General features: G+C 39.0%; 1 protein-coding gene across 1 annotated transcript in view; it reads right to left on the bottom strand.

Annotated features, from left to right (window-relative positions):
• The window catches only part of LOC134621242 (inactive N-acetylated-alpha-linked acidic dipeptidase-like protein 2), a 272732-nt gene that overhangs the window by 149165 nt on the left and 106459 nt on the right, over positions 1–17108 (bottom strand). Inside the window, exons 8-10 of the mRNA XM_063467671.1 lie at positions 7039–7131; positions 554–741; positions 157–285 (exon numbers count right to left, since the gene is read on the bottom strand). Of these exons, the coding sequence (XP_063323741.1) occupies positions 157–285; positions 554–741; positions 7039–7131 (410 nt within the window). The remainder of the gene's footprint in view (positions 1–156; positions 286–553; positions 742–7038; positions 7132–17108) is intronic.

The following is a 17108-nucleotide window of genomic DNA, read 5'->3' as shown; positions in this document are numbered from 1 at the left end:
ATTCATTGCCATATTTTAGGTGAATCACAGTGCTACTACTAATATTGAGGGATCCCTGATAATTTATATGGTGTGTGTTGTGATAACACTGGACACTGTAGCAGGACATCATGTTGGAGTGACAGTAGCAGTACATGGAATCATAGTAATAGTTACCCTCTGTATATCTGAGGTGAGCTGCAGAAGAGTTGGTGAGGCTGTAGCTCTGAGAGCTTCCGTCCCTCTAACTGGAGAGTTCAGGCTGACATAGGCCACTGCACTGCTCTGCAGAACAACACTGTTATCCTGAAAGGAACACATAAATGTACACCACACACCAGCTATTATGATTTCAATCTACTATGATAATCATATAATTGTTGTCATTACACTCATCACACCATCATAATTAAGCCCCAACCCCCCACACTCCTTTGACAAGAAGTGTCTTCATGTTTCTAGTGATCGGTATTATTGTTCAGTGTTCATGTATGTTGCCAGTACTCTATTTTCAGACATTTCTACCCTTGACCCTCTGACATTTAATAAAGCAGAGGCTCTTGTGTTTGCTGACCTTTCCCCACTCATAAGATCCAATGTTTCCCAGGGCCGAGCCTCCCCATGAGCAAAACACAGTGGTACGGTCTGGTACCCATCCGCGTTTGGTTTGCTCTGTCAGTGCTGCAATCAGTTGATTCATAATAGCTGAAGTCCCGCCTCCATGGTCGCTGTCATGACGGCTACCAACCAGCACATAGCGATCTGAAGATAAATAGATAAATAAAACAAACAAACAAATAAGTAAATTTAAAAAAAAAGAAGAGAAATCCTTTTTTTTTAAAGACATTTTCATCTCCTTATAGGTAGATACTCAAGCATGTATGGTGAAAAATGATGGAGGCTACACAAAGTCAAAATAAATAAGGTAAAGGATGATATACAAATATGTGACAACCACTTGTGCCTTTTTATATTTATTACACTTTGCACTATGGAGAGCACAATGGTCTGGTGGTTAGCTCTTTTGCCTTACAGCGAACAGGTCCTGGGTTCAGAGCCACTGGCCAGCTGGGGGGCTTCTATGTGTTTTGTACTTTTATGGGTTCCGCCTCAGTACTATATCTATATCCTTGTAAATTTTGCAGTGTTGAAGCAAACTATTAGAGACAATGTTTCAATCATGCTAAAAGAATATGTCCAGAGATGCACAAATGCACACAGATGAGTGCACCTACTGTAACAGGTTTATTTATTCATCCTCCCACAATTCACAGTACAAGGTCACTCGCTGTTTGATGGACCTAATGTTGAACAAATGTTGTATCACTGATTATCTGCTCCTGAACAAACCCCCCCCCCCCCCCCCCCCTCACACACACACACACACACACTTTCCACAAGTGATATGTACTTTAAACAGGTCTCCATCTGGGCAATATTTAAATCCCATCGTCCTTTTCGACATTTTTTCCTTCAGTGGCTATCCATTTAGAGTTGGTTGTATTTAAAATGGACTGCCTATTGGCGCCCTCTCCGGCACCTCACCTATTGACTCAAAATGGCTGTTATTCGTCACATAGGCACATACTACAGTAGGGACCCATTCCCCTGATCCGAAGGCAAGAGAGAGGCTCTTGGTACCTCCCTTTTCCCATGGGAAAAACCCCAATGTATAGGGAGTGAACCAGGGGGATACAAGTATACAGCCCCTTGCCCACTACCAGACTCAGGGAGGGTGGGGACACTGAGTCCCCAGTGGACCATGTTCCACACCTCTATTGCTGAAGCTCATTGTTGGAGTCAAATTGTTAAATGTTGCCATTATCGTACTTAAATTTGTAAGTCTTGGTTCAAACTATATGATCAAAGACATTCCTTTGTTTCTGACTCCCTCCCCAGCCTGTTGAATGGTGGGGGAGGCTGTAGTGTTTTATTATAGGCACATCCTATGTGAGGGTTCTGTTTTCTTGTTTAGTAAACTTCCTGCCTTTATGACCCTTTTGTGGGCAGGAGGTCACACAAACGCACCCCCAAACACAACCACACACACTCATGTGCACATCCATGCACATACATACACACACACGCACATGCATACACACACACCTAGTGCCTGACACCATAGGGGGGGGTTACAATGAGTGTTTGTGAAACTGTGTGTCACAGAAATAAAAGGCTGCTGTGGGGTGATGGTTCTTCGAAGTGGTCTGACACCGAGGGCAGAAGGGCTGCTCTGAGATCCTTCCCTTGCTAGCAAGTAAAATCGATCCATGGCTGATCGTCTTGCTTCTTTAACGGGAATAAGTCTCTAAACCAGCGGGGCCTATGGAAGCGCAGACCCAACACTCATCCAGGTAGCTGCAGCTACTCGGGTATTGGTGCCTAATAGGGGTAATTTTGGTTGGCCAGCCTTAAGATGACTCAGAAGGTTGAAGCAGAACTCAGAATCTCTAGAATAAAGGGGAAGAGTTAAACAAGTTTGCATGACCCATGGAACCACAACAGACACATCAAATTCAAATTCACCAAACTGTCCTTAATTACTATAAGAACTAAACTGCTGAATTGAGAAACATGGCTTTTAAGGACTTTGTATAGGAAGAAATTTGACTGAAGGGTGATATTTCTTATGCTAATGTGAAGATACTTGTTGGTAAAAGGCCCAAATATGTCTCTCCATCTTTTTGTGTTAAATTATAGACAGTAACAGACAGCAGGGATTATTTCAAGAAATCAGATACACAGCACATTATATAGCTAAACCGAGAAAGGGGTTTTAAAATGAATATGTACAAATGCTGTGACTTAATGAAAGTAGCATAAAGGCATTCACACGGTGTCTTCCTGTGGTTTACCAAGGTAACAAACTCACTTGCATTCACACATGAATGCTTCAGGCTTCTTTGTATGCCTTGCATTTTCTACAAAGACAGAGAGATGAGTATGGATGCACAAAGCAGAACTCCTGCAGGCAACAATAAGAACAGAGCAAACCTCACAACTGCAACACAGAGCACTGATGACTCTGTCTGAGAAAAGAGGTGCTTAGAGAAGCCTGCTAGCTTAGCCCAAGACAACATATTATTACATTATATGGAGCTTCCTGGGTGAATCTTATGAACAGCGATTAGCGTAAAGTACTTTAAATCACTCATACGTGAAAGTGTAATTTACTTTGTTCATGGGTATGTTTACTGGGAGGAGGAGATTAATATATCAAAAGCTAAATTAATTTTTCATAAGAAACCCTAATTAATAAACACAGATTAAAAATAACATAAAATAACATAGACGTGATGCCCTTAGGCTAGGACAAATTATTATTGGTTCAGCTGAAACTAACTGTAGTTTAGTGCAGTAAGTCAATGGAGGAATGTTTTCACTTGCATAAATAAATGAGCTACCAACCATGTTTTATTTTGTTTTTTTCCTAAGGGCAATTGATTCTTGGTAGAAGTCCTTCTCTAACATTTGCTACAGTTTTGAAATTTGCGAGGAATTTTTCTACATTGGCGGCATGGTGGCAGAGTGATTAGGACTGTTGCCTCACAGCAGGAAGGTCCAGAGTTTGATTCCACAACATGCAGTTAGTGGGGTTAGGTCAATTGGTAATTCCAAATTGCCCATAGGTGTGAATGTGAGTGAGAATGGTTGTTTGTCTATATGTATTAGACCTGCGACAGACTCTCGACCCGTCCAGGGTGTACCCTACCTCTCGCCCTTTGATAGCTGAGATAGGCTACAGCCCCCCGCGACCCTGACAACGACAAGTGGAAGAGAATGGATGGATGGAGTTTTCTACATTAGCAATTTAGCAGTGTAGGTATCTTGAGTTTACGTGGCCACTCAAGTTCTTTATCTCATATTTCATATGCATGAGTTTTATTAATTTATTTCAGGATTGTGTTGGAATTGTATAGCTTCGGGCTTTTAACTGAGGATCGTGGGCATAAGCTAATATTTCTGTGACTATACTTTATGTTTTATTTGGTCATATTTTGCCTTTAGAGTAACAGTAAAAAGTATAAAGTCATGATAGCTGTTCAAAGCCTGGCTTCATAGAAACTGGATGAGACACTAATTAGTACAAATGTGTGACACTTTTGTCACACAACAAACAAATAAGCAAACAAAAAAGCTGCAGTTCTTTAGAATAAGAATGTCTTCACAAAGTGAGTGCAATGTTATAAGACTCCTACATAAACCCAAACTTTACAGCAGAAATAAACCTTTTATGTGCATGACGGACAAAAAAATTACAGACACGACTGATTCAAGTGGCAGGTGATGCCGATAAGGCTGCTCTTAACCATGTGTCTGATGTTGGTGCTTTTTGGAAAATGTTTTAATGTTATTTTCTGACAAGTAATATGGATTGCTGCAAAGACATTTGTACTGTTGTAACAGTCCATGGAGGTAATCCGTGCTCCAGTTCTAGTGCTTTATTTAAATGCTTATTTTTGCTATGTTACTTAGCACACTGTAGGCACTAATTAACTGGACTCTGTGATGTAGCCATATAGTGTATGGATACAGCTTTTTAACCAAGCCTCCCAGCCTTAGCTAGTTGAATGCATGTGAATGCAGATGTCTGATGCAGTCTTTAACCACTCAAGTGCCTAGTACAAAATCCATGTTGTCTGCACCTATATGTAAAAAGGTGTCAAACTGAATATTTCAAGCACAGCACATTTTGAAGTCGCCCTTTCCAACATGTTTGCTTGGGGCTGCATATAAGAAAGGGCAACTTTGGACAATGCCTGAAACTGATTCTCCCAACACTGTCCAGGAAGGCAACCAAATAAAATAATGGTAGATTAATCACAAAATGTGCTATTAGTGAGCAGTTGATAGACTTTCTACATTTTTGTTGCATTCGAAACAGTTTGAACCAGCTTTATACTATAATTATATACAAATCTAAATTTATGAATTCATTTCAGTGAGCTATTATTAGAATATAAACAGTTATGTCCCTGGAGTATTCACGTAACACTTGTGTTGAACCACACTGGCTCAAACTACAGGGCTGCTTTGATGTTACAGTGTGCCTGTTTGGCAGATTTGTTATGCTGCTAGCTGTAGCTGCGTACAGCAGGAAATTATTTAAGAAAAACAGCAAAGATTAATTCAGAATTACCCATTGCCATCATGCATGAATATTCAGTCTGTTTAGAGTTAAGTGTGGAACAGACATATGATGAAACCCCCACAACCAGTTAAAGCATCACTCCTTCCAGAGATTTGTGACCCATATTATCTGCTTTAGTGGGCCATTATGCCTGCTTAATATTACACTGTAAATCAGCAAGATAATTTTCCACTACTGAGTGGGCAGGACAGGTACAGTAGCGTGACATTGGAGGAAGGCTGTGTGGATGAGGCAAGGGCAAGATAAAGAGACAATTTAAAATAAGGATAGGGGTAGTTTTAGCTAAGAAGAAAGAGCCAGGGTTGACATTTAAATATTAAAAGACCACAGCATACAGCATGTTTGAAATGGGCAGAGTTAACAAAGCCTTGTAAATGGAAACAGAAAAAAAAGATACGTCTCCAATGTTCCATTTTCAAAAGTCTTTGCCAACATCAATGGGCAACTTTTTGAAATAAATAGCTGCAAATGGCGGACATTTAAGAAGCACGATGGTTGACATTCAGAGTGCAAAAGGCCATTAATGTCTACTTTAGTAAACATTAAGGTGGTTAATGTCTGCTTATCAGAGCTTAACCACCTTTGGATTCATGGGATGAAAATGAAAGTGTCATAAAATCAAGTTAAAGCTTCTATTATTGTGTTTTGATCTAATGTATCCATAAAAACCTACACCTGCATCGTCTAAACCTTAATATGAGTTTATAAGAATCACTTTTCAGGTGAAATGTAACCTAAATGTGTGTGTGTGTTTTTTTTTAATGCATCTGAAATAAAGAAATAATCTGAACTAATTAAAAGTAATGTAAATACCTTACAGAAGTAAGCTAATTAGATTACTTGGAGAAAGACAGCTCCTGACAATGTGAGCTGTGTATATAAAATACCACCCACAATAAGTTAAAACTGATGATGAGACCTTAAATATTATCCAAGAACTCTTGCTACTATGAATATATTCGATATTCTCAGCCATTCTGGCTATGACTGGCTGGCTATGTGCTTTCGAAGAATTGCACTGACCTCCAAATCTAATAGATGTTCTAAAACAACACTTCTAAGTGAGAAAGTCATGCATTATTTTGATCCCTGTGCTTACTACATGTGGATAGAAGTGCAGTATGCAAGGAAAATAATAATTGTTATGGCAGCCATACAATTCAATTTGAGTTTAATTGTGTTTGCCATAAAGGTGACATCAACCGGTTAGTTTAGTCATCAAATCGGTTAATTCCAAATGGAAAGATAATATAAATGATTATTATTATCTTATTTATCAGAAGCCAGTGGTTCATGTTATGTCACTGCTACAAACTGCTAGTCTTGTCTAAATACCCAGTGGTTCAGTTGCTCAAGAGCACTTTAAGAGAAGTCATTTTGGCTGTGTCATTTAACCACCAGTGAGAATATTTGTGTAGCACAGAATGTGCTTAGTTTCTATAATTTGCTCTTCTGCTGAGACACAGATGTAAATAGCATTGATGGTGGTAAGCAGAAACTGCTTCCCCATTTACAGGATTAGTGGCAAACTGAACTAACATGCACTGTTTGTAGCCTCATTTATGATGGCTATGAAAGTGGTATTGATATTATCATGAAATTTTCTACCAGTAAGAGAATACAGATGTTTCCAAATTTCTCCTTTAATCTTTTTTTTAATGATTTCTACTGCTTGTTTAAAGCCAAGCACAGACAGATTGAGTTGAGGAATGAAAGCAATATTTGGTGACTAAGTGCATTATGTTGCAGCAGAGCTAAATAATACAAGCATCATCAAGGAATCATTACCTTTTCTGTTAACGAAACAGGAAAAAATACAAATGTAGCTAAAAAGGAAAAATGGAGACAGAAGAAAGCTGAGATTGTTTTTTAATTTTAAGGCAAATCTGCAGTGGATTTGTACAAACCTGGGTTCCTCTTTCCCTTCAGATATCCCACAACGTTGTAAATTTTCTTGTACGAAAACTGGTTTCCAATTGTCAGGGTTATCTTCTTGCGCTCTAGAAAAAAGAAAGAAAAAGACAAACTGTAAGATGAGTAATTCTGAATTATTATTGATTCATAGTGTGACGATACTGGGAGATTTTGAACCATTCATAAGTTTTCACTCAGAAAAAAGAAAATATATTTATATAGACAGAACCTGGTTAGAATGCTCTGTTCTAAATCAAATGTGCCATGGGGGATATTACCACTCTGCAGGTAGTTATTATTAATCTCTGTAGGTTTCTTCCTGTTAAATGGGAAGTTTTCCTTCCCACTGTCGCCAAGTGCTTGCTCATAAGAGGCTGCATGATTGTTGGGGTTTCTCTGTATTATTGTGTTGTTGTTTTTTTTAAACTTAGAATATAAACAGTAACCTTGCAGTCATATTGAGGTGGCTGATTTGTGATTTAGAACTATATAAACAAAATAGAATAGAATTGACTGTGCAGGTTCTCAGTCATTCAGGCCGTGGTAGTCTAAAAAGCTTGGAAAGAAAGCTCCTTGGACCGAACTGATTTGAACTGAACTGAATTGACTTTAATTACATTTTCAAGCTAAAAACCAAAAACAAAGTAGACTGACGTAAAATAAATTAAATCAAAGGAACGTTGTGGTTAGTATATCCTATAGCTATTGCTTAGGTTAAAAACAGCCTTCAAATTCAGAGTGAACACAATGAAACAAACCACCTACCAATCAGCAGTTAGGTTTTATGACATTTTTATTGATTTATCTACCTTTAGGTTCATATTTCTATTTAGCAATTACATATCTAACACCTTGTGGAGGAACTGATGTATTGATTACATTCCTTGACAATGTTTTCTCTTTTTTCTTCTCCTCTCCTGGATTTTTTTTGTTTTTGCTCCACATCGTATACATTCGGATAGCCATCATCGTTCTTCACCAGTGTCCCACCAATAGTTTTTAGACTTTAGTCACAATTGTTGAAATTATCCTTTTGTGCATTGGCAGTTCCAAATAATTCATCTGATTGGACAAATTGCACTCTCAGAGTGCGGTCAAAGTGAAACATCACTTGAACCTTTAACTACTTTACAGGTGTCCTAAAATTGTTAAGTTGTTTTCCAAGGGTTAAACTCTTGATGGTTGTCAGAAGGGAAGGAAACACACAATCTTCAGGAAACTGGAGATCAGAATGCATTAAACTACTACTGTTCATCTGTTAGACTGCTCTGTCAAACCCTCTCATGATGAACTAAAAAGTGATTTGGATAAATGACCTTGACCTTGACCTAATGAGTGGCATTAAAGTAATTACAATAGAGTCCATTTGTGTTTTTGTGCGCTCTGGTGTGTCTGGGTTCATTTGTGTTTACTTCTATGTGTATCTTTACAAGGACACATTGGTGTTGGATTCTTTCAGAGAGAGAGAGACGACGTGTGGAAAGTGAGAACATTTGCTTGTCTCTAGTTGCTTACACGTCTTGCAGGGCTGTTTGAGGGTTAAGACTTCATGTTAAGGCAGGGTAGCGGTTTTACACGAAATCATGATGTGAGGGTAGATGGCTAGGGAATGTATGTGCATGCACTTGCATCAATCTCAACCAGTTGGAAAGTAAAGGTAATGAAAGGCAGATATAAACAATATTGCATAGAGCCGCTTAAAAAAGCACCTTACTGGGGTCTTGTGACTTCCTTTTAGGCATTTTCATCATATATGGGACAGTGAGAGAGTGTTAATAGGGGAGTATGTAAGGAAAGTCACATATTCAAGTAATAATAGAAAACTAAATGGTATTTTGCACAGACTAAAAATCCTTTAATAATAACAAATTGTCAGCTCAAATTTCCAATTTCAGTTTATGCTAGATTGGAGATGATTATTTTTATGATTATGATGTTTTTGTATTTACAGCTCTATCAACAAACAGCAACAATACATAAAAATGTGAAACATAAAATGACCTTCGAAGACTTTCATGTGATGGTCTTAAAGTGCAACTGGCTCTTGTAAGAACAGCAAAAAGACCACACTTAAAAGCACACACAGACGGCCATATGATGCATTTGACAGAGCAGTCACTAGATATTGTGTCTGCCAGCTCAGCTGCCTTGCTGGATGGCTGTGAGCTCTTGGGGGGCTGATGGCTGGATATCTGAGGGAAATACAGAAGAAGTGCCAGCAAAGATGCGAGCTGGGGCTCAAACTGTGTGTGACAGAGGTCCCCTGCTTACAGCACTACAGCATGACAGCCCACTTTTCCAGCTTCACTCCTGTCCCCCATCCCTCCCTGCCCGCCTGTCTGCTTGCCCTCTCGCTCCTGTTTAATACATTATAAAAATTCACTGCTTTCTCTCATAGGCGCCACATAACCCATTTATCACTTTTGACATTGGCACAAATGACTATGGCTAAAGAGGAGGGATGGAACATGTGGACCGTTTGTGTATTCAATCTGCAAACGCACAGAGAGTAGGGAGAGAGATTTGTCATAGAGTAATTCCCCTCATGATGAATGGGTTTACAGATACGGCTGCTTCTACAGGTAAGAGGTGACTCTAAGTTAAGTTTTGAGAGTTGATGAAAATATTTAAAGGGACAATAGTACATGTTTGACTTCCAAGGGCTAAATGAAATGGAAATGCCCTTTTCCCCACAGAATGTGTCCTGATTTCAGCAAATATAAAACTCAAATACACTGTGATGTCACCAACAGAGCTAAGCTATTTAGCACCATTTTATCCTGGAGGATTGTATGAATTCCCTATCACAAGCAGTATGGCAGAATAAAAGGCAGCATGTTGTTTTAGTGGTAAGAGCTGTTTCCTCAGAGTAAAAGAGTCCTGGGTTCAAACCAAGGCAGAGCTTCTGAGTAGAATTTTGAATTTTCTCCCAGAGGTTTACCTTTGTAAGTGAAATTAAAGGAACCAATGTGCTCAACCTGTGCATACTTTTACTTTCCCTACAAAATGTAGCTTCTGTATGACCAAAGGTTCATGAAGACTTCAAACACATGTAGATGCCTTTTAAAACAGCATATACGACTTTATTCCATTTCAAGTTAGTTGAGACAATTAGTAGCACTGCCATGTCTATACTCGAAATACAAAACCTACCTACAAAATCTAAATTACCTTAGCGTCAAGGCTAGTCTGGCTCTGTCTGTAGTTGGGAAAGATTACCAGTGCCACTGATACTGCTCAAAACTAAACTGTAATCAGATTGTTTGTGCTTGTAAAATTGTTTTACACCAACTAATTCCACACTTGTTCAGGATCCTTGGAACTGCATTTGAACACTCTGGGTCTCCTCTGGTATCACTCATGGCTGAGTTGCCGACGGGGATAACGAACTGCAATCTTTTCCTAAACCATCTAAACTCTAAACCTAAACCTAACCAAATGGGAAGTGAAATGAAATGTAACTAAATACACAACCAAAGCTCCTGCGACAAGATCCTTGGTCTCCTGCTTGACAATCTCATAATTTACACCACTTCTGCTTACTAGTGCTGATTTCCGTAACTCTAGGACATCTAGTGCATCTCAGCCTCTTTGATTAAATGGTAGAATGAGACATAGTAAGAATAGGTGGCAGATATGTACCCTGGTTACAGCGGCATGGTGGATTGGTAAAGACATAAACTGCTAGTAATGGTAATGGTCTTTTAGTAGCATTGTAACATTGTGTCACTCTGACTACTGGATAGATTTATTAGACAAACTTATACTTAGCATTACATAGAACTTCCCCAGAATTAAAATATGTAATACATTTTTAAGGCAAAAAAGAAAGAAATCATATATGCAATAACCAAATACATCCATACATTCTACTACTTTAAATATATAAACTACATAATAAAAAAAGATATTATGTATAATCTTATAAAATAGTCTACATTCAGAAGCAACTAAGTGCAATTCTCTGCTGGGTATTAAATGCATAGTTGAGAGGAAAAAGCAGCAAATGAATGTGGGAAACCTGCACATAGCAATCAATAGCAGTGTAATTAAAGGGCCTCGGAGTCCTTTATATAAAGCCATTTTAAGTTGCTCTGCTTCACTCGCCTCTCCCTCTGCGGCTTTGCAATGTAATTTCCACGGAAATTTGGTACACTTTTGGCATTTGTTCTGAGTGGGAGACAGAATAAAACAGAGTGAGAAAGAAGAATTGTACATGTTAGAAAAAGAAAAGGCAGACAAAAAGACATTTAGGTACCTCTGACTTTGTTTATTTTTTTTAATCAAATACAATTTTATACCATTAATAACTGCAAGATGAATGTGTGGTGCTGTCAGTATGTTTCTGTGTGCCCATGAGAGAGGGAGGACCAAGGTAACATCTTGCCTGTATATCTTGGTCCTCATTTTAGAATGAATATTGCAATATTAAAGTCTCATTGCATATCCAGATCTATCTTTACATGTATGAAATCTCTGAACTGTTATTAAACAACTAAAAATCTATTTTAAAGATTACAATGAGAAAAAACAAAGACCTAGAAAACAACGCACACAAAGGAAACTGTATAATCATTCTAAGTTTTTAAAAATACTATAGTGCATTGTATTATAACAGGATGTAACACTTTTCTGGCTATGTAATGAAAAGGTCTGTTATATAATCACAGAACATAATAAAGTCTAGCCTTTCTAGAGGGTATTAAATGTAGAGTGTAGCAGAAAAAGCAAGTTAGAGAATTATAGGAAACCTACTGTAACTTTCAGTAGAGGTGTAATAGTGCCTTTGGCCAAAATAAGCGTGAAAGAATAATAATAAAGGAAAAATAAAAAGTGCAGAGTTATAATATCAGTACTGTTCATTGAACGGAAAGGACACATTGCAGTATTTACTCCTATCTAAGTAACATAACATATATAAGCCATGAGTTTTGTTTTTAAAGATTTTTGTTTGGCTGTAAAACATTATTTTAGTTTCCTTTAGTATTTATATTGCTTATAGTGACTTATATAAGAATACAGTCTACTTTCACATGATTATATGTAAAGCATGTTGTTGTGGACTTTCAAAGGGGGCTGTTCCTGTCGTCCCTGATACGTTGATATTTTAGGGCACTAATTCTGTTACCACTCAGGCACATTCTGCAATGCCAACTTTTGACCTTTTCAAAATGGTGGAACATATTTCTAGACTTATTAAAATGCACTGCACTGCCATTTTCACAAGTAGACACAGTCCTATCCCACCAATCAGTAGAAAAGGTTTCAGGATAACCGTGTTGTAAAATATTTTATAGTTCTTTAAATTTTGTCTTTCACTTTCAGTAAAAACTTTAAGGATCAAAATGAAAACAAACTGCGAGTATTTCCAACATCTCAAGTCTCAAGTCTATGTTTTTTAAACTTTTATTTTTTATAAGTGTATCTTAGCTGTGATATATGCCAAGCATAGATCGGAAGAAGAAAAAGCATTTAGCTTCAATTTAAAAAATAAATAAATAAGTAAAACGCTGTATATGAGCAAACACAACCAATCACAAGTACACCTGCTGGGTCATTATATATCAGAAGGACATTATGAGTCATTGTCACATCTTTGTCAGTATCTGCAATCATTCCATCTGCTAATTCAACAAACACTCTGGCCTTGCAAAGATTCTGACTTCAAGTCCAATAAGATATATGAACATGCATGAATGCAGAAAAGTGTGTGAAAGTGTGTACTTGCTGGCATTTGAAAGTGTAAATGTGTGTGTACAATTAATCAGCCTCGCCAGGGTAAACTGGGGGTTGCAACAGGCCTTAGAGATAGTGATGGACTAGCTTGGTAATTGTCTGGTCAACAGACACACCACTCAGATAGAGTTGGCGCCAAAGCCCCAAGGCCCGATTTAGACAGGGTGTGCTCAGTGAATTAATCAATCTTTAAAGGGCACAAGACATGGGGGAAGTGACATCTATCAGAAACACACACTCACACATACAAATACATGGCCACAGACTACAGAAAAGTACCAGGTATTCATCAACGTATTAATTAACATGAGCAATTAGAGATGCAAGAACGCAAAGAACAACAATAGTTTCAAACTAAAATTCAAACAAGAAGCTAATTGAAAAAAAAAAAGGAAGATTTTAAATCTGAAATTTGACATAAAGGACCAGCTGGTTGGTAGTTTGCTTGTCAATGGATCTTTGAAAGCCAAGTCATCTCCAATGTGCCTGAGTGTGTGTATAAGTTAATGTTAACAAGGTGCTTAGCTATAGATATAACATGGGTATCAGGAGTATTTTCTTTCTAAACACATTTGCTACAACTTTACATTTCAAAATGGTAGCTATATGCTTATAAAATAAACTGTCTGGCAGTGTCTGACAGATGAATGCTAAACAATTTGAATGTTAAAAATGTTTCTTATCTGCTATGTAAAAGGTTGTATTCATGAATCCTTTTATGGCAACTCAAGAATATGAAGTATGTGGGGTTATAGCAGGTAGGCTTGCATATTGCACAGCAACAGGGGAACTATTTATTAACATCAAATAGATCATATACAGAATAAGCTAGTGTCTTACACAGATCTAATAAAATTAGATCTTTAATTTAATATATTATAAAAGGAATAATCAAGCTGGACACCACTTTAAATATGCACACATTAAAAAAAATGCCAACATACATGCACAAATTCACTCACACGTACATTGCTAAAAGTACTGTGAGGTCAACCACATCATCTCGTTAAGGTCTGGTGAGCTCCATGGAGGGCCCCTAAGCAATTAACCAATGGCCAGCCAATATACCCAGCCTTAATTGAATGGGAATTAAAAGAGAAAATAAGGAGAAACAGAATTAAAAAGAAAGAGAAAAAAATGAAAGGAGGCAGACAGATGGAAACAAATGATAGTGGGATCCCAAGAGTGGTCAGAGGTGCAGCCAATCGATTGGAGACAGATTACATCTCTCTCGCTTTCTCTCTTTGTCTTCCCTTTTGACTCGCTCCCTCCCTTGCAACTATTCTTTCCCTCTTTCAGCCTCATTTGAAGTAATGGAAACACTTGAAAAAGAAGCCTACCTTGCAAAACCATTGGCTCTACAATAAGATCAGTCTTCGAAGATGCCTTTCTTCTAAGAGCAGGGACAAACACATGCACACAAACACTCACACACATTCAAAATGTCCACTCGAAAACCAACAGTACCCCTGCCAGAACTGGAACAGCATCTGACACACCATTTGCTACACAGAAATCATCTACTGTTTTGCCCAGTAGAGACCTAAAAACAAATAACTGAACCAAAATATCTACAAACTGAGACTCATGGTATAGATTTTAAGGGATTCAAAAAAAATTATGTTGACTGCGATACTCAAAAGCACCGAAATGTTTTAAACCTAATGTTTCAAATTCACAACTGGAAAAAAAGCAATAAAGTGAATGTGGTACACACATGCCCAATCACTCAGTCAATAGTACTCATGTCTTTGGCCACTGGGTTTTAAGGGTGCATCACTCCATCAGACCACATGGGTGCATAAACGTGATGAACTGTGTGTGGGCTGTGTGACTGTTATCTGTGCAACATTGGAAAAGGGCAGAATGCAGTGTTCCATTCAATGACCAGCTGCTTGGATTTATCGGGAAATAAATGGAAATAGACAGACCATACACACGTTCAATAGGGGAAGCATGCGGACAACAAGAGATGACGACTGAGCAGAGAGTCAAGTGAGAGACAGAGGGCTCAGGATAAGAAAGTGAGGGAGCTGAAGGTAGTGTTGTGATAGGGAACTGTAGTAAAGATACTGAGATAAAAAAGGATTTAAACTTTCAAAAGCAGGAAAGAAAGAATTTTCCATTTATACTGTATACATTTCATTTTATATACATACTCACATACACAAAATGCTTCAATAGAGTACAAAAGTGGGAACATACATGTACCTCAATATGCCAATGCAAATATCCGTAGTCCTGCTTGTGTAGTAGTAAAGATGTCAAAAAACATCACCGCAGTCATAGTAGAACAAATGGCAAATTTAAAACTTTTATTAGATCTGTCACGGTACTGGGTCGTGTGACCCAGTATGTGGGTTTTAATGTATCATTTTGTATTCATTGGTGTTCTAGTTTCAGTTTGGCTCACCTAGTTAATTTCCAGGTTGCTGTTTAGTCCTTTGTTTCTTAAATTCCTTTTGTCATCTCCCCCTGTACTCAGTCTCCCTGGTTCGTGCACCTACCTGTCATGTGTCATGTCTGTGTAGCTCTTGTTGTCAAGTTCGTGTAATGTCTATGTCTCCATGTTTCCTGCTTTATTTTGAAAGAGTCTGGTGTTCTTTGTTCATTGCATTTAGTTTTACTCTCCCCTGTGTTGCCATTATGATTCATTCTAGTCAGCTCTGGCCTCATGTGTGTATTTAAGTCCTCAGTCTTCCTGTGTTCGTCGTCGTGTTGTCTGATTCACCCACCCTGTTATTCTAGCTGCACGTCATGATTCTAGCCTGCAAGATTCGGTATCGGACATGTTCATAGTCTCTTACTCCAGTCATATTCTCCTGTACCTTCATGTGCCGAGATCTTGTTCATAGTTTTTCATGTCAGAGTTCAGAGATTTTGTTCAGAGATTTTGACTGAGGATATTGTCAGGTGGTGGAAGGAATATTTTGAGGACCTCCTTAAACCAACTCACATGTCTTCCATAGAGGAAGCACAGTCTGGGGATGAGGGGAATGACTAGTCCACCACTGTGGGTAAGGTTACTGAGGCATGGCCTCCTTGGTGGCAGGGCCCCTGGGATGGACCATGTTCGACCTGAATTCCTGAAGGCTCTGGATGTTGTAGGGCTGTCTTGGTTGACATGCCTCTACAATGCTGCATGGAGATCAGGGGTCATACCTCTGGATTGGCAGACTGGAATTTTGGTTCCCATCTTCAAGCATGGGGACTGGAGGGTGTGCTACAACTATAGAGGGATCACACTCCTCTGCCATCCCAGGAAAGTCTATGCCAGGGTCCCAAAAAGAAGAGTCTGTCTGTTAGTTGAACTTTAGATACAGGAGGAACAATGTGGTTTTTCATCCCAGTCGTGGAACACTAGACCAGCTCATTCTCAAATATACTTAAGGGTGTATGGGAGTTTGCCCAACATGTGTTTTGTGGATTTGGAGAAGTCATTCGACTGAGGTGCTTTTGGAAGTATAGGATGTTAAGGTTAAGGGAGGTTAAGTGCCCACTCCAGGTCAGGGACAAATTAGTGGAGGATTTTAAGTATCCCGGGGTCTTGTTAACAAGTGAGGGGGGCGGGAGATCGACAGACTGATTGGTGCTGCGACTGCAGTGATGTGGATGCTGTATCGGTCTGTTGTGGTGAAGAGAGACCTTAGCATAAAAGCGTAGCTCTCGAGTTACCGGTTGATCGACATCCCTATCCTCACCTATGGTCAGAAGCTTTAGGTAGTCACCGAAAAAATTAGATTGCGGATACAAGTGCTGGAAATAAGCTTTCCCCAAAGGGTGGCTGGCCTCTCCCTTAGAGACAGGGTGAGGAGTTCGGCCAGCTGGAGAGATCATATCTCATGGCTTGCCTGGGAACGCCATAGTGTTCCCCCAGATAAGCTGGATGATGTGGCCGGGGAGAGGGAGGTCTGGGATTCTCTGCTTAAGCTGCTGCCCCCTGACCTGGCCCAAGATAAGCGGAAGATGATGGGTGTATGGATGGATGAAAAACAGGTTAAAGTAGCTCTTAGAATTAAAGCTTGGCCTTGCACCTCTTCTTCTCATTCACAGTAGGTTAGTTAACAGCTGTTTCTCTCCAGCAAATAAAAAAGAATGGGCATACTGTAGACCCACTATGGACTTCTTTCTGCTTCATGTGGGCAGTCCACAGTCAGCCCACACTATGTGAGGCCCAGATGTGCCCTACAGTTAATACCAGTACTGGGCCTAACAGTCGGTAGCCCACTGTGGACCTCTGGCGTTTGCCCAGAGTGGCCCCACACAACCCCCAAGAGGACATATTTGCGGCTGATGACTTGAACAAGATGTGGAACCAAGAAAACAG

Source organism: Pelmatolapia mariae, linkage group LG23 (genome assembly GCF_036321145.2).
Source record: "Pelmatolapia mariae isolate MD_Pm_ZW linkage group LG23, Pm_UMD_F_2, whole genome shotgun sequence".
Lineage (NCBI taxonomy): Eukaryota > Metazoa > Chordata > Actinopteri > Cichliformes > Cichlidae > Pelmatolapia > Pelmatolapia mariae.
Note: the sequence above shows the minus strand (reverse complement) of the source record. Positions and strands in the feature narration are given on the sequence as shown.